Source organism: Rhopilema esculentum, chromosome 8 (assembly GCF_057945365.1).
Source record: "Rhopilema esculentum isolate cy_ngs chromosome 8, ASM5794536v1, whole genome shotgun sequence".
NCBI lineage: Eukaryota > Metazoa > Cnidaria > Scyphozoa > Rhizostomeae > Rhizostomatidae > Rhopilema > Rhopilema esculentum.
In genome coordinates this window covers 8,303,396-8,331,008 of record NC_142822.1, presented here as the reverse complement: position 1 = coordinate 8,331,008, position 27,613 = coordinate 8,303,396, and the positions used below count along the sequence as shown (strand labels likewise).

General features: G+C 36.3%; 1 protein-coding gene across 2 annotated transcripts; it reads left to right on the top strand.

Moving 5' to 3' along the window:
* Nucleotides 1–141: 141 nt before the first annotated feature.
* Nucleotides 142–25,997, top strand: LOC135694444 (uncharacterized). 2 transcript variants are annotated; one of them, XR_016143980.1, is made up of 17 exons: nt 142–645; nt 1,025–1,121; nt 1,543–1,836; nt 3,052–3,348; nt 3,995–4,207; nt 5,517–5,690; nt 6,365–6,575; nt 7,013–7,070; nt 7,758–7,910; nt 8,517–8,572; nt 9,263–9,400; nt 9,496–9,664; nt 11,489–11,593; nt 12,268–12,483; nt 17,783–18,005; nt 20,291–20,422; nt 25,164–25,997. XR_016143980.1 is itself a non-coding variant. In XM_065213191.2 (16 exons), the coding sequence occupies exons 2-16, from the start codon at nt 1,058–1,060 to the stop codon at nt 20,299–20,301; spliced, it is 2,382 nt and encodes a 793-aa protein (XP_065069263.2). In that variant the 5' UTR covers nt 143–645; nt 1,025–1,057; the 3' UTR covers nt 20,302–23,473. The 2 variants fall into 2 exon arrangements, 1 of the variants encoding a protein (XP_065069263.2); XM_065213191.2 differs by lacking the exon at nt 25,164–25,997 and having other exon boundaries at nt 143–645; nt 20,291–23,473.
* The last annotated feature ends 1,616 nt before the right edge of the window (nt 25,998–27,613 follow it).

The window sequence follows — 27,613 nt, the reverse complement described above, 5'->3', positions numbered from 1 at the left end:
ATTCTAACTGGACAATCTAACAACACAAATTCATTTGATTGGCCTGAAATTTAACATGAAAAACAAAACTGGTTTACGTGTGTCTGTTAGAATTCTTGCGGTGGAAAACATTGTTAATGTGTGCAAGACCTGTACGTATTTAAGAATCTTGTTAAGAACTTTTTAGAGTGGAATTTAGAATAGCAGCCTGTTAATTAAGAACCTATTCAGGCTGCCAGAAAAAACCTAGGTTCTTTTATGCGGGCTTCTACTATATTCTGTACGCAGTTTCAAATCTTTCTCAAAGGAAAGTAGTCTAATTTTTTTGAAGTTACATGCAGATGGTTGCCAAAGTAAACATCTTAACTGTATTACTAATGTAAAAGAAATTTTGCTGCTTTCTCCAGCCAACTCGATTTCAACGCTAATCATTTGACAACAGTTGCATGTATATGCTGAGTGACTGGAATTGTGAACGTGCTTCCCAAGCGTGAAATTGACCTGTTTAGTCACGTGATCAAAATAATTCCCTACTGCAATGTAAGCAACTGGATCAACTACAATATCCTTCAAATGCTACAAGTTTTTAAAACTATTTTAACTTTAACTGTATACAAAATGGCTAAGTTTTGATAAAGAGTCTTTGAACCATTCCGCAGATTTTAGGTGAGTTATACCTTTTACCCGTTACTCAAGACGCTCGTTATAAAGCAGTATTTTTCTTTGTTTTGAATCATCTTCTTTTTTTGCAATAGTATTGTTATATAAGAAATTGACATCTATAACGTATCATTTTTACTTAAAGCCTTAAAACCAAGATGTGCATTGGTGTAAGCGGGCCATTAATGTTGGAGGCTCGATATAATTTGAAAAATATATCAATTTTATAAAGCTTTTTAAGTTTTATACTTAATGGTTTTCTTCCTGTTTGAGATCGTTTTTTAAGTTAACAGCTTATTTTTTATTAATCTTTAATGCCCTATTTGATTTGCCAATGTCTTGATTGAAAACCTTGTTTTTCTCGACTTCTCTTTGCCATTCTTAGGCCAATAGGACTTGATCTTAGCAAATCGAATCAATGTTTATGTTGTTGCTGTTGCTGACTCTGATACTCCAAGTCACATCAAACGATGTTTCACAAGGTAATTATTAAATATCCAATTGATAATTTTCCTTTTGAAAATTTTTCCCGTAAGGCCATTTTTTAGGCAAGGAAGAACCACGTAAAGGGGATTAGACGCCATTTTGTTCAAGACGAGTTGAGGGATAAGCTGAATGCTAACCTCTTCATATAAATTCGCATTCAGCTGAGTTCATTACTGTCGTTGATGTTTGGCTCTATGCTGTTATAAGTAGAATTGGTTGATGACTATTTTCAGTTAAAACTGATTGCATTCTCAATTTTCTGGTAAAAAAATTCAGAGTCACCTTAAAGAGCGTTTACATACTTAAAAAGGTTATCCTTTAAGAAACGATTAATAACAGAATCTTCTCTGTGCCATCTTCAGACTTGCAAGGCATTTATTTTATTTTTGTCTATTTTGCTACTGATTCTTGTTTCAGAGTATGAATTCCTTGGATGTTGGAAAGGTACAGGCAAAATTTCAAGTGCCAGGCAGTTTGCAAGAAAAATCTCGATATTTGGACCACTGTTCAAAAAATTTTCTTCCCAGCTGAGCCACGAAAAAGTCTGCCGTGATGCTGCTTCCAAAAGAGGCCTAGATACATTTGTCATAGCAAAGGATGGTTGCAGAGGAGGTGCACACACCGGACTGGTATTCAGGAGATATGGGAAGAGTGATCTGTGCGACAGTGCCAATTCGAGAACAAACCCAGGACGTGTTTTTGGCCGTGGAGGTATGTAGTGCAACAACTTGAGTGACATTTTTTTACCATAGATTTGTGCAGTGGTTTTGTCTTTTATTTTGAGGATAGAACAGAGCACTTGTGACATACGGTTGAAAAGCTCAGCAGAATACCTGGAACATAATTTCTACCCAGTATTCATCTGATAATTCAAGGATTGAAGAGCTAGCATACCTGTTATGAATCAAAATGTCTTTCAATCATGGGAATATTTTCAGAAAACGTAGGCTGATGTTGCTTCCTACATTTTCAGGGTTGCTTAATGGCCATGACCAAGCGAAAATTTACAGTGTGTCAATGATTGCAACATGGTTATATCAAAACACTATCCTTTTGCACGATTTTGTTTCTTCCATGGTTGACTAGGCACGGCATACAGTGGTTGTTGGGAAAATATTTTATCCTTGAGGTCACAGTGCTGTTTAGAAGATCGGATTGATTTTCAAGAATGTAATTTTGATATTAACCAGTTGATTTGTCAACTTTGACTCTTGATCTTTGCATATTTGACCTCTAATTATCACTCGTGTCCTTTATCTCATGCAATGAATCAATACCGATTCGTGTGCACAATGGTTTTTTGCTTTTACATATCAATGCTATCTGAGTATTGCTAAATAGAGGAAAATAATATGAACAAATTTTTGGGAATTTTTGCCAGTATTTCTCCATAAAAACTTTGGTTATAGGGATTGGTTCCTTGAGACTAAAAGCTGACATTTTGCTGTATACCTAACTCAACTAACAATGACCAATATACTTTGAAATACGACATTTTGAAATTGATCGGAAGAACGGAAATATGTCACACTGTGAAAATCTAAACCTCAAAAACACGTACCGAGTATGACATGTTACGATTTTCCAGTGTATTCTCTTCAAATTTTGCGGTACTGAAAGCCTCTTTGATAACTTTTTATCATTCAATAATGCATCAAAAAACCTTTTTTAAGACCAACATTTTTTAAGAAAAAAATGAAAATAAGCAGGGATTCTTAACTTGGCCCAACCGGGAAGATTTGCTTCCTTCTTTGATATGCAAATTTAATATTTTGGAAGTTGCAGAGTATTTTCAATGTTCAATCTGTTTTAGAGATTTTATTGTTGATGGTAAATTTTTAGTGACAATTCTACCCATTAGTTTCTTTTTCATTTCGTTTTATCGTTATAACAAACTCATGTTAAGTAACGAACTTTCTTTCCAAGGTATGTATGTTTACAATGAGGAGAGAAAGAGTCCAGAACATGCAGTGTATGAACCTAAATCTTCAATTTCTAAAAAGCAGGAAATCGCAAGAACATTTCAGCGTATCAATAGAGAAAAGGTGCATCCAGAAATAATCAAAAAGGATATTATACTGATGAATAAAATATTTAACAGATTTTATGGTAATGTGTACAAGAATAGGGAATCGTATTTCATGAAAGCGTATCCGGACAGCGATCACTTCAATTCATATTACGGAGATGAGGCAGATACCTACGAGACTTCAACTAGAAGTGGTAAGAAATCTACTGTATGCTTTGAATCATGTGTTCATTACCAGCTACCTGGAAGCGAATTTGATTGGTCGACTGAGTCTATCAATCAAATGACAGCCAATCAAATACTGATTCTTAACAAATGATAAAGACAGGTTTATGATAGACCCATCAATCAAAGGCCAATCACAGCCAGTCAGCTAAAGATATAAAACGTTTACTGTTTTTAACCGTATCTTAATTTCTCTTCCTGTAAATGTGAAGAAATGGATAGTTATGGTATAACCAAGGCTAGGTAGAGTTCCCGAAAGGACAATTTTTTCCAAAATCAAAACTTTTACAACATATTCTAGATTGAATACAGAAATTTAATTTTTGTCACTTTCAGCAAGGCCCATAGTGTCACCCATCAGCAAGGCCCATAAAAGGACCCATAGTGATGAGATATTTCCGTTGCATTAAATTTATTCTCCTGATGTCTCATGTTCATTTCTTATTCATAATTTGTGTGGATTACCATCTATATGTTCAATTTTCTGTCCCAAGCCTTTGCTATGAACAAGGGCAGATAAAATCGTTAGAATAATAAAATAACATTCTCAAACTGCCTTCAGCTTTGTTCTATTTCTTAGCATTCAAATCCATTTTTCGATTGCCTCTCTTTAAGGTAATGATAAAACTCCGAAGTTTCGAAAAAATCTTTTTGTAAATCCTGGATTTGAAGATCCACTCACTCACAGTACTTGGAATTGTCTTGGAGAGCTAAATCACGGAACAGGCGGGATAATGAGCAGAACAGCAAAACATAAACGAACTGGGAGATACGCAGGCGTCTGCCATAGCAGAAATGGTTTCTGGGCTGGCCCCGGACAGTTTGTTGGTATGGCCATTAATATATACTAAAGCTTCACCCTTGAAATATCTTTACTCGTACCTTTTTCATTATCATCTGTTCGAAATATCCAGAGTTCAGAAAACACCTCGATGTTTCTCCGGATTAAAGTTTGCCCTATTTGCCTCACTCGAAATTTTCTTGTATCTTTTGAATTAAAATGTCTTAAAAATTGAATTTGGGTAAAATCATCTTTGGTTTCATCTATCGCTTTGTCAAGAAAACTGAAAAGATTAAGCACATCAGTAAATTCCTTTCACTTAATGTTCTCCTGTCAAGTTTTGTGTTGGCATTCCTCAAAACTACTGCATAGTTGGGTAATCTTCCTCTGGCTCACAATATTTTCCGGACCATGAAAATATCAAAAAATGCATGCTCAGGATGGTTTGTAATGTTTGGTTTTCAATGTTAGCCAACTCAAGAGACCCCCACAATTTATGCCGGAGCTGCATGCGTTGAACTTTTTCAGGTTGCAAACAGAGGATCAGCAAATAGAAATCCTAATATTTGTTATAATCTTGATTGAACAAATATTTAGAGTTCGTCAGCTGCGAAAGTTGTTTATTTTCCAAGAGTTGAGAGCAACGTTGTTTTAGATAGACTGTTTGTTTACATTGGCTGTGCTTTGTCACGTCTGGATGTGAAAATTGTATGCGTTGGTCGTAACAAGGGACTTTAAGATGGGAAGGAAGGTTTCTGCTTTAGTTTAAGTGCATTTTTCAGTATTGTTTTATTATATATGTTTAATGACTGGAACCTAATTGGTAAGTTTACAAATTGCTGTAGCAGCAAAACATTGCTAGGGTCGTTTCAAATCTGAAAAAGCAATGTCAGTTAAAAACATGTATGAGAAGATTTTAATTCAAAATAGCCTTATTCAAAAAGAACAGTCTTAAAAAGTGAAGGAAAAGTGGAAAAATATTAATGATTGGATGATTAAAAAGCCAAGAAAGGAAGGAAAATGAAAGGAAGTAGCTTGAAAGATAGGAAATAACAGACAACAGAAGGAAAAATGAGACAAATAGTGAAGTACAGTTGAAAGCAAAATAAAGATGAGTAGAAATGAATGACAAAGCCAATTTTCAAGGAAGACGAAAAAAGGTTAAATGTATAGAAGGCCCAGTACTTGAATGAAGATGTGCTTCACTGGATAAGAAGATCATGGTCTGATACTGAAACTGTATTTTGCCAATAGTTTGTGGTGTTGTCTTTAGACAGTTTGTAAATGACGCAAGAGAGATTACATTTAGATTAACAATGATTCAGAATTGCTTTAATGCAACATATAATTATACAGGTCACGTTGTTAAGCCAGGACATGCTTACAAAGTGCATGGATGGACAAAGCTGTTGAATGCAAGTGACGAAGATCTATACCATATTGAATTGTGGATACGGTATCAGGGAAACGAGGTTAAGAATAGTACCGAAACGAGAATATTGCTTGCAAAAAGAGACCAATACAATAACAGTAAGTTTGTTTAAAATATTTGTTTGGAAATCGTATCCTTTTAAACTAGTGTTTCAAAAGAACACGTTTTGGCTGTCATGTGTGCTCAGCAACATGTAGGTCTAAATACAGTAGCTACAATGCCTGTGAGAAAATGCGGTTCAAATAACACCTTTAAAGATGTATTATGCATCATGAATTTAGGAATCTGAGATTGCATATGTCTTTTATATTCTAGATTTCGTTTTGATACAATTCACTTTGATTAGAATCGTTACACGAATACTCTTAGACCATGCCTTTATCCCAGTTATTCACATAAACCAAATTTTCTTTTTCAAGTTGTTCTAGAAAAATTTGTGCTATACTGGTGTCAAATTAGTGTTCTCGCGCACTGTTTGATGAATTCTTGGTTTGACTTCCAAGTTTAAAACCGGCATTTTCTACCGAGTTTTCCATAGTGTTTTCCTTTAAGCTTCTTTAATTTGCTTATTGGTATCATTTGAATGCTTAACTACTTCGGAGGGTGTCTCAATCATGCGTAAAAATTTTTGCATCTATTTTTGGTATAAAATGCAAGCTAGCTTCATTCTGGTACTTTGAAATCTTAATGTCACCTTAATAAGCGCAATTGCAAGGAGTTTACAAATTGTCAAAAACATAGTCACAAACAAACTGGGGAACTTTTTTCGCAGATAAATGGTGGCAGGAATGGAACGGTCAATTTTTCCTTCCATCTCACAAAAAAGGATTCAACTATGTGCAGATCTTGTTTAAAGGACCAAAACACCATGTTGATATTGTTGTCGATGACATGGTCCTTGAGGAGATGCCCCTAGAAGAAGATTGGTTGCAAGAGGTGAAAGCAAGAACTGAAAAACTGAGAAAAAGAGATGCTACAATAAGGTACTTTTATAATTTTTGTTCTTTTGAATAATTTAAAATAGAGACTTTAAAAAAGTCAATAACATGAAGTATAATGCTATGTAGTGCAATTCAATATCAATTCCATTCGGGCAATTCAATTCAATTCAATGTAATGCGATGTAGAGTATTGCAATTCAACACACCGCAATGCATTAAAAATCGGTGTAATGCAGTGTAGTGTAAAGCAATACAATTTAATGAGATGCAATTAAATGCAATACAGTACAACATATTATCAAAACGCAGAAGAATATATTTTTACTATTTGAAAACACGGCTTTAAATCATCGACTTAGATTTATCCTTGCTTTCTGTTATTGCACTTTCCTTTCTTAAAATATTAGAACGCTGAATACCGTCATGCCTTTCCTTACTCATCAATTATTTTGTGCAATTGTCTAGCCTTTTTTTTGCAGAATAAAACTCGATTCGGATATAATTCCTCCAGAGATGATCAGCCAGATTAGGATAAAGGTCTGTTATGAATCTTGTCTTTGTTAGCTCCAATATCTCTTTTTTTCTGAACACAGTTACTTAGAAAGATGGAAGATGACTGAACCTATACAATATACAAACCACCTCGATCATTGCCTTTGCACACAGATATTCCGGAAAGACAATGTTTCACACAAGATATTACAGCGATTTTTTCTAAATAACCCCTTTGAAATATTATTGAGAATTGCATTTCAAAAATCATTTTGAAATTAATTTTAGCTTTTCGTCTGATACTATTCAGAGTAAAAAACCTCAGAAAATTGATTGAAAACTCTAAGCTAGGAAATATATGTACCAAGTTGTAGATCGAAATAGGCCATTCAGAGACACGAGCACATGACGTTGAGGTTGCCCAATCATTGCCGCTTGCCTATTGGAAATGTCACCAATAGAGTCCAAAGTGAAAACAAACTCTTTCTGTCTCGATAATAGCTTCTTCATGTTTTTGTAGATTTATTCTAAAATGCTAGATGAAAAAACGACTAGGCTCTGCCAATATTAAAAATGAAGCAGATCGCCATTATAGTTTTTGGCACAATCTGGGTTTTCATAGCCATTTCTTAATTCTGTGCCAGCAAACAATTGATTCAAGCACTTTGTAACCACTGTTAAGTCTTCTATCCTTTGCAGAGGTGAAGTAAAATTACAATAATTCTTCTCTAGGTTACTCAGAAAAGGCACCATTTTGGCTTTGGCTCTGCTGTGAACCATTCCCCTTTAAAGAAAATTCCGGAGTACCGTCGATTCTTTGTGCAGAATTTCGAGTGGGGTGTTCCAGAGAGTGCAATGAAATGGAACATTATGGAAGCGAAGAAGGTCTACTTTTGTAATGTTTGTCACAGCATAAGACTCTTATATTCTAAATAGGTATCATGTCTTATTAGGAACAGATGCTGAAGAGCCAGGAAAGGATTGAAGAAAAGAATGCTTTTGGCCGAATCAAAGAAGAATTGAAAAAATGTTGCAAGGGTGTCGCTCCCCTCCCCCTCCTAGTAAATACTTACCTGATAGAAACCATGTGGTTTGAGAGAGACAAAACAATGAATGATTACCTCATTGACTTGTAATAATTATCATAGATTGATATCTAAATAATATCAGGTAGTTATGGTTTGATCCAATAAGTATATGACATAAACACAGAAGTTTTCTTATTCGCGCTACCAAAAGTCTTTACCTCACAAATTAACTGCACAGAGTTATAAAGCTTCAACATTTGATATTTTCTACTATAATCTTACTAACATTTCAACGTGATTCCTTGAAAGAACGAATTCCTAAGAAGGGAATAAAAATAAACTGTGCTTGCTATATTTTGTTGCAGTATATAAGTTATTTTCCTGAAAATAACTATAGATAATTTATATAGTATGTTTAATATACTATTTATGATTTTTTTTATAAAACATTGTTTAATTTTAGGGAGAGCACGTGCATTCATTGATGGACGATTTTGTGTCAACATTGAATAAATATAAGTATGGCTAGCCTCTTGATCTCCCAACTTAAATGAGATAATGTTTATTTGAAGAAAAAATGTATGTTCTCTTTATCTTTAAAATAGATTGCCCTGCTCTCATTTAAAGTCCCGAATGGTGAGGGAGTTGATCAATGCTTATCGTGTTTTGAACAAGATACACGTTTTCATGTTTACAATAAAGAAAGAGTCAGCAATTTCTATATCGTAATGAAAATTCATCTTGTAATACTTTCGAGTTAAGAAGTTTTCGTTTCTTTGCTGATTGTAGCACTATTACATGTCACACCCTTGTAAATATATCATTTTCCCAGCTTTGCTCCAAAACAAGTTGGGTTTAAATAGACATTTCCTCTAATTACGTCATGGCGCAATGCATTCTGGTACTTGTAGTTAAACCCGCGAATATTTGTTTATGTTTTGTACGGCAATCAGGCGAAGTTCTGTTATCATCCAACGCTCTTTGCTCGAATAATCAAACAAATTATGGAAAATACGGCAGAATAGACCGAGCAGCACATCCCAAGGTTTTCACAAAGTTCTGCTCATTTATAATGGCTAGCTCCTTTCTAACCTAGAGCTGCCCCCTCCCCCCAACAATTGTCCAACATCATCTTCTCTGTCGAAAAATTAGACTTTCAGCCTACTTCATCTTTACGATACAGACACAATGATATCCAAATTTTTGTAGCATCTCAATGCGAGGACACTGTATATTTTGGGATGTCGGTACAGAAACACCAAAATGGCTGGACAAACTCAGCAAAAAAGAGTTGCGAAAAGCATTGGAGAACCGTATTGACGACACAGTTGGAAAGTACAAGAAAAGGTACCAAAATAGTCTATTTGGATATCACGATTAATCGTATCGATCGTTGTAACTTCAGACCTTAGTTGCAACGTACATTGTTGATTTTAATCTAGAATTGCACACTGGGATGTCAACAATGAGATGGTTCATGGGGCCTACTTTGCCGAGAAATTGGGTCCAGAGATCCGTGATTGGATGTACAAGACAGTACGGGAAAAAGATCCAAACAGCAAACTGTTTATGAACGACTTTGATGTTGTCGCCAATGGCATTTATACCCAGGTATGTAAACGATGCACTGAATTGTTCTGTTCTGCTGTTTGTTCATCTATGTTGTCACAGGCACAGGCCTAAGCCAAAAGTTGATTACACTAATCCCAGTAAAAACACTGCATAGCAAATGCTTTTTTGGGAGAGAAGCCCACCAAAAATCTGCAAAACGTAAATCCTTCTGCTACCTTGTTTGGTCATACGTATGAAAATCTCATCTCACAGAGAGGTCACTTTAGGTCGTCGAGGTATTTCAGATTTGCAAAGATGTGTAGCACATGGAATTCGCCGTTATCTTGCAATCATGTTGTCACAATATAACGTCTTTCATTCTTTGTTATTAATCACTAATGAGTAGGACAATGCTTTCTTTCGTTCATTACACCTCTTATATAAGAGTTTGTTTAGAAATATAATTGTGTGACAGTTTAACCTTATAATCATGGAGTGTGCATCCTAAGTTCTTGAAGTTGAACTAGCATTCATATATGCCTTCGAACCTACATATGGGGTAAAACATTACCCTATAATCTGAGTGGGGAAGGGGCATGACGTTTTGTGCTGCATCCTGTCACAAAGGCCCTTTTACTAACAGTAAAGAGCGGAGCTACCGAAAGAAAAAGCCTATAGATAATTTTTATTACGAATCGACTGTTTCAAAGTCAAATAATCAAATTATGAAGCGGAATGAAATGAAGCTGCAAATCGCTTTTCTACAGTGAATTCTCTAGAGATAGGGAAACCAAATCAGTTAATTATCAGGGGGACTAATAAACAATGTCTACATCTTCCTTTCTTTGTTATGCTATTCCTTCTACGTGGTTTGTAGTAAAGTTGCTTATTTTCTTTCTGAATTGTCAAAATGGAGACAGTTGTAATCTGGCATTGCAAACTGGCGCTGTAAACTGGCGTTGTAAACTGGCGTTGTAAACTGGCGTTGTAAGCTGACGTTGTAAACTGGCGTTAAAGACTGGCGTTGTAAACTGGCGTTGTTATCTGGCGTTGTAAACTGGCGTTACTATCTGGCGTTGTAAACTGGCATTGTAATTAGCTTAAATTCGTTCATTCGCTTAAAATATTATTCTGTTTACGGGCATTATTTTCTTACTTTCAATTAGTTTTATTTCAAAAAAGAATTTATCAGTTTACGAGGCCCCATATACCTCGAGGCGCTGGGGCAATTTGCCTCCCTTGCCCTCACCCTCTCGGTGGCCCTGACGGGCCTAAAAAATTACTTTGATGATAAAGACAATGGACACAGTATCCTTATCAAATTTTCGATGTTTCTAATAGAGTTCAAAGGTGATGACGCCACTAGCACCTGTTTGAAAAATATTGAATTTGGACAACATAACCGAAAGTCAAGTGCAAAGTTAAATTTAGCTGAAAGATTGCCGCACGAGCACAGGCTCTTGTTCCATCAAATCACTGTTATTTGGTCTTTGTTCTGAAATCGAGGAACCAAGCCAAAACAACAGTAATCTATTAGAAAAAATCAATTCTTTCACTTTCTGTATCGCCTGCAATTAACATGTTTAACTGATTTTGCATTGATGTATGTTGTGGTTTTACTTTAGGTTATTTCGTCAATGTTAACAGGGTCTTTAAATGAATTTTCATGACGTCAAACTTTTTACTTTGTTATATGCCTGGGCTCTTGACTCATTAGTAAGGGAAAATTTCCGGTAATTTGAGGGAAAGCAAACTCTCTGCAATTTGGTCACGGATCCTTAGCAATTATCCCTTACTCATTAAAGACTAATGTTGAACTTTATTTTTCACAGCAGAATCTTTTAACGTAACAATTATTATAAAGCTGTCACTCTTTTATTCTAGAGCTATCTTGAGCAAATAAAGGGTTTCAGGAAAAGAGGTGTTCCTGTCCATGGAATAGGGGTGCAGGGGCATTTCTTAGGATGGATGCACCCTTCTATTATCCAGGTATCTCACTTTTGTTTACTTGAAAAGATAACATATCCAAATGTGTTTCTCTATTCCTTATTTTTCAATTTCAGTCATTATTTATTTCATATGATGGTATTTTTTGGTAGTTATTTGTACACAATGTAAGATTTGTTTTTTCCACTTGTTTTATCTACTTAATCGGCTTCTTTTGAAAAGGCATGTAGGTAAGGCCTTGGATTCATCAATTATGACGTCATTCCATAGGGGTAAGGCTTGAACAAAAAGTTTCAGATGTGTCAAAACTGCTAATCTTGGTTTCACTATTTAATATTGAAGAATTTTTAATTTGGATATTTTGATGAAACTAGATGGGATAATAAGCATGAATAATTTTAACTCTAACTGCAAAATAATTTTACTTTTGCTATTACTGCTATTAAGTCCTAGAATGTAATTGGGTTTGAGTATAAAGTATGGTTTTATAGCTGTCACATATTTTAAAGTGAAAAGGATATTCATTAACACTAGGAAATTTTCCTCAGGTAAGCTTTTTTACAGGTTAGAAGCATAGTCGTGATAAAAGAATGAAGATAACGATAGGAGTTAAGGTATTAAATGGTTCAGGAGGGGAGAAAACTTTGCCCCTTTTCCTTTGATATGATCAGGCTTTTTCAATCTCTAAAATATTTATTATATCTCTCATCATTCAGGAAAGACTCGATATTCTAGCAAAAGCAGGCCTTCCTATATGGATCACGGAACTCGACATCCTTGAAAAAAACGAAACAAAGAGAGCCAAAGCATTGGAACACGTCATGAGAGTGGCGTTCAGCCATCCCTCGGTTGCTGGAATTATCCTTTGGGCATTTTGGAGCAGCGCTGCGTGGAGGGGTGCTGATACAGCGCTCATAGATGACAATTTCCGTGTAAGTTAAATCTTCTTTTCAGTAAAGGAAAATCCTACAAGTAGCTTTTGATAAAGATGGTGGGTGGTTATTATTTGGGATTTGGGGCAACCCCCTTACCCCCGGTTTGAAATGGATATTTTCTTAAAAAATTTTATATTTTTACAAACGGGAGAAGCAAACGGATGTCAAAGAAACAACTGGGATAGCGCTAATTTTCATAGCATTAGCCTTCACGTTGCTGTTTGCAGCCAACAGTTAGACATCTATTTACATTTTTCATGTTGGCCAGAATTTCCTCTGTAGCTACCATCAGGTTTATTGTAGCCAACATAACAAGCTCTGCAATCTCACGTGTTTTTGTATTTCAGTGCTTAAAAGTATCAATGTAGAATATACGAAACAGACCAATGTTCTTTGGTCTCCCTTTTTAACAAAACTCTCGCTGTGCCCCCCAAATGAAAATGTTGACTACAACTTTTCCCCCTCTAGCAACAGTTACTTCAAATGGTATTTTGGAAACTTTGCATAATTATAATCCCGTAATCTTATTATTTTGGCAAGTGGGGACTGTTTTTAATAAGCAAGAAGAGTATAGGTTTCAAATCTTTGATTGGCTGAGCGACCAATATTCTCTTAACCCCATTAGCCAATCAGAATTCAAGAGTATGACAGCAAACATGCCTCGCAGCTAGATTTAGGCCTATTTTGGATGTTTTTACCACTACTCACAAAAAATAAACGTTTAAAATGCGCTGAAAGATAACCTAAATTCTTTTTTAAAAATTGAATCTTTGACACTGCGAGAGCAAGCAATCGCCCGCACTTGAATAGAAAACACACTTTTTGATAACAACCTATGTCTGTCCTGCGATTCTCTATTATGAAAATGACAAAACTGGCAACTTCATTGAGACACAAAATGCGAGCTTAGGCTGAGCAATTATTCTTAAAATATTTTTGAAATAGGATGATTCTAAGCCTCGATATTCTTAAGACAATATTCTTATAGAAAGAGATCTAAACTTATAAAGTAGCTGCTCGAGTATTGATTATGGTGTACAGAATCACAGTGGCATGTGGTTATGCTTCAGCAATGCTTAAATGTCTTTTTACATCCATGACTTACACGGATGCCCCAAAAAGACAACGTAGCACACCTTTCGTCATTGCGCTTTGATTCCCCTCATTTCGTGAGATATCTTTGGAGGAGTTTTCATTTCAGTGGCTAGGGGAGCTTCCCAGTTTGTGTCAAAATTTTGTAGTTAATATGTTATCGACTCACTGGTACCCAGGGTAAGCTTCTTTGTAAGGTTGATTCATTTCAAAGATTTATTCACTGTTATGTATCTGTTATATTGTATGGTATGGTTGTTGCTCAAGTTTGTCAATCCCAACCGATATCTAAAGCTGTCGTTGAGTTGACTTGTCGTGTCATTACACAAAAGCGTAGAATATATCCTTTAAACATGTTTCAGGTTTTATGGCTATAAAAAACAAATGCTAATTTTCTCGAACTATTAAAGCTATGATTTGTAGATTTTCCGCACCAGCAGATTTTACCTCATTTCTTAATTTTCATTCATTTCATCACATGTATTTGCTTTCTTTCTCATTTTTCAACCAATTTTTATCAAGAATTTGGAGCTCCTTTCCCACTTGACGAAAATCAACGCTTGAATCAGAGGGTACAATGTAATTAAGGTGTCTCCCGCGTTTAGTACAGGACGTATGTTCTCAGCAGTGATTGGCTCTGGGCTGTTTTTCAAATAAGTGGGCGGCTCACTCTGGTCCTGCCTCATTAACAATATAGCATGGTGGTCCTTTGTTTTGGGGGTATTATGCTGAAAAAAGCTCATTTTACCCAAAGTAACTTAATATCTTTTGACAAAAGTGGCTTTTAAAAATCTTATAAGCGATCAACAATTCGTTTAATTTCATTTCAATTTCTTTGTTTAAAAAGTTGAAGGTTGCCAAATATTTTGACCCCACTGGCACGAACCAAGCACATGTGTTCCTCATTTCTCTTACTGAATGGGCTTGCTTGCCAACTCTACTTTTCTTTAATTAGGTTTCAATAGAGATCCAGAATTAGCTTACATACTCTGCCACTACAAAATGACACAAAATTTAATTCATCTTGTCACTTATTTCAATAACTGTATGCAGCTGATTCTTGCAATTTGTCGCAACTACTTTGAGTGAGCTTCCTGGGAACATGAGCTTCAGCTTTTCAATGTCAGCCTAAATGTATTCTCATTGACCAGGTAAATTATAAAACATTATAGCCGAAAATTCTCAACTCATTTTACGTTTTCAAGAACGATTTTAGTTGCAGCCCTAATTACAAACTCTTTTCTTTATAAGAGCCAGTAAATTTAGATTCAGGCTGACTGTTCTTAACTTTTTCGAAAATCTGATGCTGGATTGTTCTTAATTTGTTAATAAATTGACTGAGTGTAAACAGTTAAATTGCTAGCTTCTTCGCTCTTTAAGTGTTCAGGCCTTCTTTGCCAACACAGTGAGTGAGACAGCCTTAATTTGCTGACAAATTTGAATATTCACCGAGAAAGCCAGGGGCAAATAACTTCAAGAAAATTTCGTACACTTGTGAAATGTGAAAATCCCATTGTTTTATCTTAAAATCCCTGGAAAGCCTTTTGTTTTAGGGAAAATCTCGTACGCTTTGCAAGAGTGAATTGCCCCTCGCGAAAAAGCACCCACACATGGCTGAAAATCCTCATTTTTGAGATAAAACGTTAATTTTTTAGAACAAACAAAATGGTATTTTACCAGTAGCTCAACCACAGCTTGTTCTCAATTTGTTCTAAACTTTAAATAAATTTTGAGGCCTGTGTTCTTATAAAGTTGTTCTTATAAAAAAGAGTGCAGGTTGAAGTTTGTTTTATTTGGTCAAATTAAATAATTTTTTATACAGCTGGGAAATTAAGATTTTACATAGTTGATATGAAAAAAATGGTTCAGAATATTTCAATTTCATTACAAGCTGTAAGTACAGAAACCAAGAGGTTTTGCTTTGGGTATGTGACCTTAAGGCCATATGCACAAAAGAAATACAAAAGTATTGCTGTACTGCTAATTTTGATGAACAGGATCAGTTGAAATTTCTTGTTTTCGTCAATTTCATTTAGACAAGAGAATCTAATTTTGAGAATTACAGACATATAACATCTTATCCCTAAAATCCTATGCCAAAGTTCTCTCACGCAGACAGGCTTGAAAGAGCGGTAGAACGCTTTTGGTGTAAACACCAGGACAGCCCTGCCTATACGGCATCGAGCATTTTATGACAAACCAGTAACCGGTAATTTTCTTTAGAACAGGTAGAAGATATTGTGAGGCCAGATTCCTATCAATTTATGCTATAGATGTATCAAGCCCTTTGGCATTCGTGTGATTCATATGGAAATGAGATTATTCAAGAAATTTATTAAATGATATCTAAATGTGCTTTTATAACTATTCAGAGGCGGATCCAGAGTGAGTTCCTTGGTGCACAGAGCTCAGTCAGTTTTCCAGCATATAGCTTAAAATAGTGTTGCCTGAAACAAGTAACCTAAAAATTCTAAGTTTTATCATAGTCTCTTCAAAAGCTTAAAATTGCAATGTTCTCTCCTTTCCTTCCTTCTTCTCTGTCGGTCGTGATTTGGAAACGATTTTCCAGACGCTGTGGAGGACAACAACACTCAATCCTAGAACTCGGAAATAAACGTTTTGTGCCTCGGAAGTGAATGAATTGAAAAAATGAAGTTTTTGTTTGGAACACGGATGGAACTCAGCCAGACCAGCATCTGGAAGTCGGAAATGATACCATATTTGCAAAAGATTTGTACAACAGCCAGTAAATGATTGGCTACCTATTGCTTCTGTTCCGTTGTTGAACTGTAAAACATTGAGTTAGAAATGGCGGCTTCAGATGTCTTATTTTCGCGACCCTCGCAGCATTCTAGCAGATTATTAAGTATTTGAGATAAAACCAGGAGAAATCGTTAATTTTTCAGGAGTGTTAACTACCTTTGCTTTAAATTGCAGTCTTTGATGGCACGGAAAACCTATGCTCAGACAGAACGCCATATTTTGATGAATAGGCGGTTGTCTACGGAGACAAAACAACAAATTGCGAGCAAAGAAAAGGAAAAACTTTACTGTGGCATCAAAAACAAGCAAACGGGTGTTGAGAAAGGGAGGGGGTTGCAAATATTTTCACAGAGGCACTGTTTTTTGTCGTAAAGAAATCTAGAATCTAGATTCAGTGAGTGAATAGTATCTACTCTTGAAAGTTTGCAGAAATTTAGAAGTGGCAATGTTTAAAACTAATAATAACCTGAAATGTTATCTTCGGCCTATCTGTGAAATGCTATTTTCGCCACCAAGATTTTTAGTTTCATTTTTTTCAGTCTTCGCCCATTTTACCACCTTTTTCTGTTCATTTTCCAAAATTGTCATGTTGCAGAAATATTTTTAGTTGGATGTAATATTGGTATCTGCAACAATGTGTCTTTCTGTTCATTTCAATATTTTCTGTTGTCCTACTATGCAACCATCCTTCAATGCTAAGTATATCAACAAATGAAAACAATTGACAAATATTCAATGCATATTTGCAAAACTGTATCACCGATAGCTTATTTTTGGAATGGTTTAAAATTTGGTTGTTATAAGGCAATGTTTTAAGAAAAGAGCCTCCAGTTTCATCCCTAACAACTTTTTAATTCGCTTTGGCCTTTTTCTTTCTCGACATAAACAGAGCATTACGACACTCGCTTATCCATATCATTCAAATATTGGCCTTAAGGAATTGCTTCCCTTCTTTTGTTAAGCTCATGCTCTCTTGACGTTCTTTTGTTTTTGGACACTTTGTATTAGATTCTAATACATATAAAGAATCATTTCAACTTCAATGTAAATAACACAAATTTTTTAAAAGACATTTTATTGTAGCAACAATTTTTTTTGGAGAGGGGGTTAGCAAGGACAGATTCAACGTACTGCAATTGCATATTGGTTCTTCTGGTTCAAAAGCTAATTGTTAACGTAACGAAAGCATAGATATTTGTCTAGGGAGATAAAGATTGGTCTTAATCATGTATGTTCGAGAAAAAAATTGAAGGTCAAGGCACCAATAGATAGTCGGGCTACCATAGCAGACTACTGTTTGATTTGGTTTGAAAATGTTTTTGCCCAATAGATGCTATCAATAGATTTAGATATTGATATATAATAGATAATTTAGTATTGATATAAAGCATCTAGGTGTCTAAGAATTTTTGAAGCTATATTTTTTGAACTTTTTCTGCAGCTTAACAAAGTTGGAAGGCGCTACATGGACCTTAGAAAGGAATGGACGACAAAATTAACTTTGGCACCTTCAGTTGTCTTAAAATCGTCTTGTGACTTCAAGTTTCGAGGCTATCACGGTATTTATGATGTCACGGTGGTATTCCCAGATGGGCAAGAGATTTCAAACGAGATAAAGCTACTACCGAAACGTCAACCACTTTTAGTGGAGATTAACACACACGGTATGTAGATGACGTTTTATTTGTATCGTTGCAAGATAAACTGCTTCAAGATACATGGCCTGTCATTCAAAGCGCTTTTGAAACCACCCTGACGTACATTCGGCACAAATGAATTTATACACTCTTTATGTTACCAAAAGAGCCATTTTAATTATCATTGTTTTTTATTTGATTTGTCTAGACAACGTGGTGTCCTAGATTAACACGAAATGATACGTAGATACGCAGATAGTGAATTTAAAAAGATACCATAAACGTGACTTTTTGAATAATGTATTTTATGAAAAGCATCTAATTGCATTGTAATTCGCCAATAAGCTTTCAAAACATGACGTCTTTTGGGGACTAAATTGAGCTCTTGGTGAATTTTGACCTAGCGGGTATATGAAAAACCAGATTTTCTTGCTTAATCAAAAGGTTTTGCAAGACACTTAAAGTCTAGCAAATATTCTAGGCTTTTCCAAATTTATACTATGCTTCTGAATGCAAAGGAAGGATAATAACAATTAAATTTTGATATATTCTGACAAGGACGTTGCCTTGATCTAAATGAATCGATGCTCCAATTTTCCTTCTTGGATGCTCTTGCTCTTTAGTCACAATAAAGTCAAATCAAAGGCAAAAGGTGGCATAAACATTTTTTGAATTTGCATAATTATAAATTGATTTTATCTATCCTCAACCAACTCTATCTTTGTTTAAATTCATCTCTATATCTGATATTCCTTGAACTGCAGGTTGGTGAGCACCCCCATTTTTTAAACTGTTTCTAGATTAGAATCTTGCTTCTTAATGACCTTGATTACAGAATGTTAATATCAAAACTAATAACAACACCTAGCTATCCCAATCCACCACAACTAGGGGCTAGTTATTCCACAACATCTCCCCACCACTTGACAAGCCTTCCATTTTAGCATAAAATGGCAATGTCTACAAACGATCTGACAAACTCTATTGATATATTCCCTCAGTTCCTCCTCCTTCCCTCTTGGCTGGACTTTGAGATGCTGTATCAATTACATTGTGCAATAATAATTGTATAAACAGCCCTTTTTGATTTCGATACGTTGGAATCAAACAAAAGATGAAACGATGATAGGAAAGAACGTTTGTCATTGATGGTGTGTCAACACAAGCCCTGGATCAGCTATTTCCAAAAACTCTGCTCTGACATATTCAATACACGCTTAAAGACCTTTGCGTTACCAAGGGCAAAAATATACATTTCTATATAAGGTCATAAGGTTTGAGTAGTTCTATTATCTTCTGAGTTTATATTAAGCTTCTTGATACTACCACAGATGAAGTCAGATTATCTTGACCATTTTAAGGTTCAGGTCAAAGTATTTGGAATTTACTTGAGACAAGAGAGGATAAAAGGATCTTTCATGTCACTAAACTATAATTAGGTTAGCCCGGACTATTGGAAAGTCGTGCACCTTTTTCAGGAATACTATTATCAGTAACTAAAATATCTAAATTTTCCTAATTTTCCTGTAAACTAGATTTTGTAAATTTGAGATTTTATTGGTGGTTTACCCAATATTTACAAAGAAGACTTTTGCATACAACAAGCTAAAAACAAGAGTGATTCAATAGATAGTTGAAAAGAATTTCTGAAAATATTGGGGTTGATGAGTGATACCCTCACACACCCATCGAGCCCCCTTCTCACTGTTCGCTACCCTTTCTCTCCTTTTCGTTTTTCACTCATTGCTCGTTTTTCATCAACTGCTAATCTACTTGTGTGTTTCTTTGCGATTACTCCGATGATATTGGTTTCGCCTACAGTAAATATAGTAATTTCAAGTGTGTAAAGCTGTAAAGTTAAGGGGCTAACGGGGCTAACCCTTTTCTAGTGCTTGCGGTTGTTTTTTTAGGAATTTGTGGGAAGTTAGAAATGTTTAGAAATCGGGCATAGCATTATTCTCGTACGTTTTTTGGACAAGGAAGGGGATGTTTGTGATAAAAAAATTTAAAACCTCATGAAAATTTCGATAAAAAACAGTTTTTATTCGTAGGACTCCTGTTGCACAGGTTTAGGAATGAACATTTTTCCTTACTGTCGTTTTATTTTGTATCTTGGTAATTTGATAAGCAAATACTTGGAACAGTACTTCTTTCATGTTCTAATTTGAGTTGAAATTCGTGCCTGAGCCTGTTTATGAAAAAAACAGCTAAGCACTTCATGGCAGTGGTAGGGGCATCAAACTTCTCTAAATCAAATGCGCTCAGATAAAAAAGCAGTAAAACTTTAATTTTACTTTCTTTCATCTTTCTAGTTGATGATTGAGCAAATCAAGACCGATCGTGAACGAGTTCGGATTCAGGCCAAAGGCTAAACGCGTATGCTAGCCAGTTGTGGTTGCAATTCATTCTGGCAGTGCCCATTCACCATTGATAAGAGCCAACGAGTAAGATATTCTATCACTTTGCGCCTCATTTTGTTCTAAGACCCCATTAATAACATGTGTTTGAGGTTAGGAGAAAACGGTAGTCAATCTTGTGACCTTTAAATTGTTCAAAACTTTTCTTGGCTATGGATATCTAAGGATGTGCTAGCATTGGGCATTATATTTTGCACGTTGTCTGCCAAAGGCAACTGGTACATGGAATTATTCAATACAAATGAATTGCACTTATCGATAAATGCTAAACTGGTGTATTTTACTGGTAGCTGTTGCTGAATAGGGTGATTGCCATTGCTAAATCAATTTTTCTTCCATTTCTTGCGCGAAAACAATGCAAGGAGGCAAAAACATAGTTCAAGGCACGTAGTTACTCATCATGGGATTAAAAAATGTGTGTTGATTAATTGATTAGAAGAGGTAGCTCACCTTCATCTAGTTAGCAGAGTTAATAACAAATAGGAAATTCAGAACAGGAGAAATCTCGCAACTTCTGCCTTCTGTTTCTACACTACCTCCCTTGACTCCCCTACCCACTCTGCTCCATCTGCCTATAACCCCCTTCCCCCTCTCCCGAAATATGACCCCAAAAGACAGATTGAGAGATCGTTTCGGCTGACTCGATTTTCACTAATCCAATAAAGAAGCTTTTCCTTCTATTTGATTGTTCAAAATTATGGCAATTCAAGTGACGATGCCAAATAACACTGTAATTGAACAACCAAACTTTTTTAGCGCCCCATTATAAGAAATTCCTACTTTCCAACGCTTCTCCTATTTTCACCAAGAAAGAATTTTATTAATTCCCTGAGCGTTCAATACCGCAGTTTTCGATTATAAGTCGTTAATGTTTATAAGCCGCTCTCGAAAATATGTCGCAGGGAACTGGGTTCTAAATAATTGGGAATCGGAGCAAAACGTGCCAAAAAAAAATTATAAGCGGTGGCTATATGATAAAAATAATTACGATATAAGACTGACAGAATATAGCATTATGGTGAATGCACAATGAATCATACAATTCAGCTTTTAGCTGACAATTTTAATTGGTAAATTCGCGTTAGGTGCAGGTTTTTTGTAGATAATATCAAATATTTACGTTACGTGTTATAGCAATTAATGTAACATAAACTGAAAAATCATTATTTCAAGTAAATATTAAAATTCATTTTAATGACGATAAATAATTTTTTCAATCAGTTTAAATAAAAATTATTAAAGAAAGATAATACTTAATTAAAATAGAATACCCAAGAAACCAGTTATTAGTAATAAAAATCAACCCTTTTTCTTTTTCATCTTTGTTTTCTTCGTTTTGTTCTTATTTTTCTTCTTCTTCTACTCCTTCGTCTTCTTTAACTTCTTTTTCTGGTATTTTTTTACCAAATGACTAGTTTCTGGTCTTGGTCAGCTTATGCATTTAATTGAATTCGATTAAATGAATCGTTGAAAAAAGGACACCCAAAATTGGATGTCAAATTACCTGTCTCGACAAAGTGAAACTTCCTTTTAGGACGTGACGTGTTCAACTTTCATCCAACTTTTTGCTATTGTATTATTCAAACGTCCCTCAAACAGCATAGGGAGAAAATGCATGATGCTGTTCATGGCGGCACGGAATTGCGGGCGCAAATACTCCACATGGCTTCAACAAAGTTACAACAAAAGGTAAACCATTTGTGTAAAAATGTATTTTCTGTTTCTTGATCTTTACAAAAAAGCATAATTCAAACCTTTTAAAATACCGCCATGGTCTTATGACAATTGTGGGGGCTTTATGTTTTGTCATGATGGTGCTGAGCTGTGTTGACATCTGTAACCCCTGTGATTCATCGTGTGCATGGCAAGTACATTTTCCTCCTATGCTCCCTCGAACCTATTGTCTTCAATGGCGTGCACTGCACTTCAAGGGCTTCACTCCACCAGCGAGGTTATTTCTATCATGCTGCTTTCTGAAATTCTTATAAATGGCTGCAAGAGTCAACGAAATAAAAAAACCGAGTATTTAATAAATTTGTGGAAAGAGGAAAGCTGTCTTTGGGACACAAGAACGCCTCTGTATCGCTATAGAGATGCAAGACAAACAAAATTAACGAGCCTTGCTGAGAATTATATCCTTGCTGGTATTGCCTCTCGCAGCCTTGTATTGTTTTTTAAATATCAAATTCAAGGAGTTGCAAGAGCTTATCAAATTTTTTGCAAGACATTCTCAAGAACATTTGATATTAGTCGACTTCTTCCAGACGGAAATCTTGCAAAAGCGTGTTATCAATTCCTAGTTCTTTTTTTCGGGTCAACCAGGGTTAACCCAGACGGATCTTTGTTGCCTGTTTAGTTTTTGGCGCATACGTTTTTGTTTTTATAAACAATTGAAATAATAGCGGAAGCAGCAGCACATTCCTTCAGAGTCCATGATGAAATGAGTCTTTCATTTAAATGAACCGTTCGATTTATTGAATTCAATTAGCTGCATAACATATTTCAGCCTTAAATCACAGTTCCTAGATTAATATATTACGTATTAATATAGTATTTCAAGGTATAATAGTAGTTTTCATGTAGCAAAGCATCAGGGCAATACTATTACTGCTAAGATTTATGTCTAGGGAGATAAAGATTGGTTTTACTAATGTATATTCGTAAAAAGTTGAAGGTCAAGGCACCAGTAGCTAATTAGGTTATCATAGCAGTCTACGGCTTGATTTGGTTTCAAAATGTTTTGGCCCAGAAGATGCTATCAATAGATCTAGATAGATGATTTAGTATTAATATAAACATCTAGTTTTATTTGCAAATAAATCATCTCCTAGAGGTTGCAAAATTAGCACTGAAAGTAATATATGTTAAAATATCTCAAATTAAAAATACTATTTCGTGAGAGATTGAAATAAACAATAAAACGAGTTGTTACTATTTTAAATCTAACCTTTAAACGAGTTTATATTTCACAAGATTATTTTTAGTAGCGATTAAAGTGGATTGAAAGCATGTAATTTTGTTAAAAGTTTGTTCTGTAAATTGTGATAAACTGTAAAGAAAATGAAAAATTGGACTAAAGGCGTTGAACCAGCTTTTATTTTGTCGATGTTAGGAAAAATATCGCGTGAAAGGAAGAATGACACGTTGGATTCCTTTTTTGACCAATCAGCAACCGCAAAACTGTCACATAGTCAAATTGGGGGAAAGCTGCGGCACACCAATGCGGACAATTTTATCTAGGCCAATACCTAAAGACTTTTCTCCGCTTCACCTACTTTCTCTACATTTCCGTTAAAAATGGCTTTGAAAAAACCAAACATTTTGAGTTACACTTGAACTTTTCGTCTGACACTCTCCAGAGAATATTTTGCTTCGACACTTAGGTTGTCGAAGGTACGATGGCATGGAAATACCTTGATGTGAAAATTGTGTCTGTGAACTTGGAAGGTCACTTGTTGAGAAAGAATAGGAAGCCCTTTGTATTTCTGTATTCTGAGGATGAATATGTCCTCGAACAGAAGGCGGTGGATTGCTCTTTCATACTGCAATCGTGTGCAAATTTTTACTCAAATAGAATTATTCATCGACAAAGTCTTTACATGAGCAAATCAGTGATAGTGGTAGACAGACTGATTTGTGATAGAGCTTGCGAAAAGAACAGATTGTACTTTGAGTTTTTAAAGTAATTGAAAATGCAAAATTATTCAAAATGTATGATTAGTGATGAAATAAAAGAAGTCTATTAATTTGAGGAAATTGTTGGAATTATATAGACTAGTAACGGAAGTGTAGAGAAAGCAGATGAAATCTGGAGAAACTACTTTAAATATTGGCCTAGATATTTTTGCCCTCTTTAGCGTGCCATAGAAAACCTTCTTTTTTGTCTACACAAAATGGGATCTTTTGTCCTGATGTAGACAGATTCCGATGCACCTTAAAAAATACGATCTTACTTGCTCAATTATCTAGAAACTGTCAGTAATAGCAAGAACTATCTAGAAAAGCCTAAGCCCTGAGTTAACAAAACAATTGAGTAGCAGAAATTCTTATCAACCTCTATTCCACAACCTCTTTCAAAGACGGTATGGAATTATTATTGGCTATCTCTCTTTAGGTGCCGTGCTCCTTCAAAGCGTTGACTGTCATGGCCTTCCACTCTACCCTGCTCTTAGCTGTCTTAATCAATTCTTTAGCTTCTACATTTGCCCACGCGCTCAAAGCCTTCACATATCCAATTCTTGGTCTTCCTCTTCCTTTCTTTCCTTCTGTCTTTCCAGTAATCGCTAGGTGTTCCAAGCCTTCCCTTCTCATCACGTGCCCAAAAAGCTCCATCTGCCTTTTCCTGATTGATGTTAGTAGTCCTCTTTTTGGCTATATAGCTTTTTCTTCCTGTTCTTTGCTGAGATAAATGAAAGAACTCATTGGGATTAATTGTGTGTTCTGTTTCATGTAACCATACATTTAGTGATTCTAACTACAGTGGCGGCTCCACGGAGGGGTATGGAGGTAATTACCCCCCCCCCCCTCTCCCACTTTTGTCAAAACATGGTATACATATTTCTTCTAAAAACGGATTAGAAAGCGCTAGGTTGAGGTAGCTCATATTTCCTAACGAAAATTAATCTGGTACAAGCACTGAAACGAGGCAAAAATGTCGGTGATCTCATTGGCCACGCCCATTAACCTCCCACTCTGCAGTAGCTGGCGTCACCACTGAACATACTGAGGTTGCATTTTTGTCCCTCTAAAATGTAGCTCTAAATACTAGGTATTTAAAGCAAGGAAGTGAGTGAGACATCCATTATTCCCGGACAAGTTGGAAAATGCGCTGACAAGAACCCACAGATTGCAAAAACTTCGCTCGATTCAGAGCTTGTAACTTTATTCAAATTTCCATTTTACAGCACCGCAGCTTAAAAGCCCTTGCGCAGCCGGCATGCTTTGCCACTAAATTTTCAAAACCGGCCTAATATCGTACTGGATGAAAACACAAAGCACATTCAATTTCTCGGGACAGCTGCCGCTAAGCATGCCGGTTGTGCAAGAACCTTTAAACTTAGTCTTGATATGTTCTTAGCTGTTGGCCAATTTTTGGACTCGTGTCCTTGCAAATTGTTATTATAAACATCATTGTACAAGTCCCCCATATTTCATATGAAAATGCATTCCAAAATTTTTCTCCTTATTTGTAAAAGAAAATAAATCAACAAGATCTAAAGAAATCGAGCTAATGATTTATAGGTTGCAATATATGAAATGATTTGGCATTGGTAAGCTTTTCTGAAATTTATGTTGGGATCTTATTGTGCAGCACGCTCTAGTTTAAAAAGTTAATTTCGTGCCCCCATCCGGAGGGGGTTGAGGTTAAAGGGGAAGGGTAATGCAAGCTTCTCAATTTCAAACCAGTGGAGAAAATTAATAACAGATCCAGAAGTCTTGCCACAAAAACACAACCAGATGAGCTTTGTTACATAAACAGGGCCAACGCCACGAATTTGAAAGTGGGGGGGGGGGCAAGGCTGGTAAAAGAAGTGGGCCAAGGCTTCTTTCCCACTTTTACTGCGACTTTAGAACTACTTTCTTCTCAAAAACTGTTCAGCCCACCCCCCTCCCCCCCCCCAGTGGCATGGGCCCTGACTTTCTGTTTTAAATGCAGTTTTAAATTCTTCTTACGTGACACTTTTGAAGTAGTCAGGGCTCTCTTTCTAACACTGTGAATGTCACGACTTGTATTTTTAAACCCACTGCTCTGTTCAAAAACTGGCCAGCCCACCCCCCAGCCCCCCGGTGGCATGGGTCCTGCCTTTCTGTTTTAAATGCAGTTTTAAATTCTTCTTACGTGACACTTTTGAAGTAGTCAGGGCTCTCTTTCTAACACTGTGAATGTCACGACTTGTATTTTCAAACCCACTGCTCTGTTCAAAAACTGGCCAGCCCACCCCCCCAGCCCCCCCTCCCCGGTGGCATGGGCCCTGCCTTTCTGTTTTAAATGCAGTTTTAAATTCTTCTTACGTGACACTTTTGAAGTAGTCAGGGCTCTCTTTCTAACACTGTAAATGTCACGACTTGTATTTTTAAACCCACTGCTCTGTTCAAAAACTGGCCAGCCCACCCCCCAGCCCCCCCCCGGTGGCATGGGCCCTGCCTTTCTGTTTTAATACAGTTTTAAATTCTTCTTACGTGACACTTTTGAAGTAGTCAGGGCTCTCTTTCTAGCACTGTAAATGTCACGACTTGTATTTTTAAACCCTCTGCTCTGTTCAAAAACTGGCCAGCCCACCCCCCAGCCCCCCTGGTGGCATGGGCCCTGCCTTTCTGTTTTAAATACAGTTTTAAATTCTTCTTACGTGACACTTTTGAAGTAGTCAGGGCTCTCTTTCTAACACTGTAAATGTCACGACTTGTATTTTTAAACCCACTGCTCTGTTCAAAAACTGGCCAGCCCACCCCCCAGCCCCCCCCCCGGTGGCATGGGCCCTGCCTTTCTGTTTTAAATGCAGTTTTAAATTCTTCTTACGTGACACTTTTGAAGTAGTCAGGGCTCTCTTTCTAACACTGTAAATGTCACGACTTGTATTTTTAAACCCTCTGCTCTGTTCAAAAACTGGCCAGCCCACCCCCCAGCCCCCCCCCGGTGGCATGGGTCCTGCCTTTCTGTTTTAAATACAGTTTTAAATTCTTCTTACGTGACACTTTTGAAGTAGTCAGGGCTCTCTTTCTAACACTGTAAATGTCACGACTTGTATTTTTAAACCCACTGCTCTGTTCAAAAACTGGCCAGCCCACCCCCCAGCCCCCCCCCCGGTGGCATGGGCCCTGCCTTTCTGTTTTAAATACAGTTTTAAATTCTTCTTACGTGACACTTTTGAAGTAGTCAGGGCTCTCTTTCTAACACTGTAAATGTCACGACTTGTATTTTTAAACCCTCTGCTCTGTTCAAAAACTGGCCAGCCCACCCCCCAGCCCCCCCGGTGGCATGGGCCCTGCCTTTCTGTTTTAAATACAGTTTTAAATTCTTCTTACGTGACACTTTTGAAGTAGTCAGGGCTCTCTTTCTAACACTGTAAATGTCACGACTTGTATTTTTAAACCCACTGCTCTGTTCAAAAACTGGCCAGCCCACCCCCCAGCCCCCCCCCCGGTGGCATGGGCCCTGCCTTTCTGTTTTAAATGCAGTTTTAAATTCTTCTTACGTGACACTTTTGAAGTAGTCAGGGC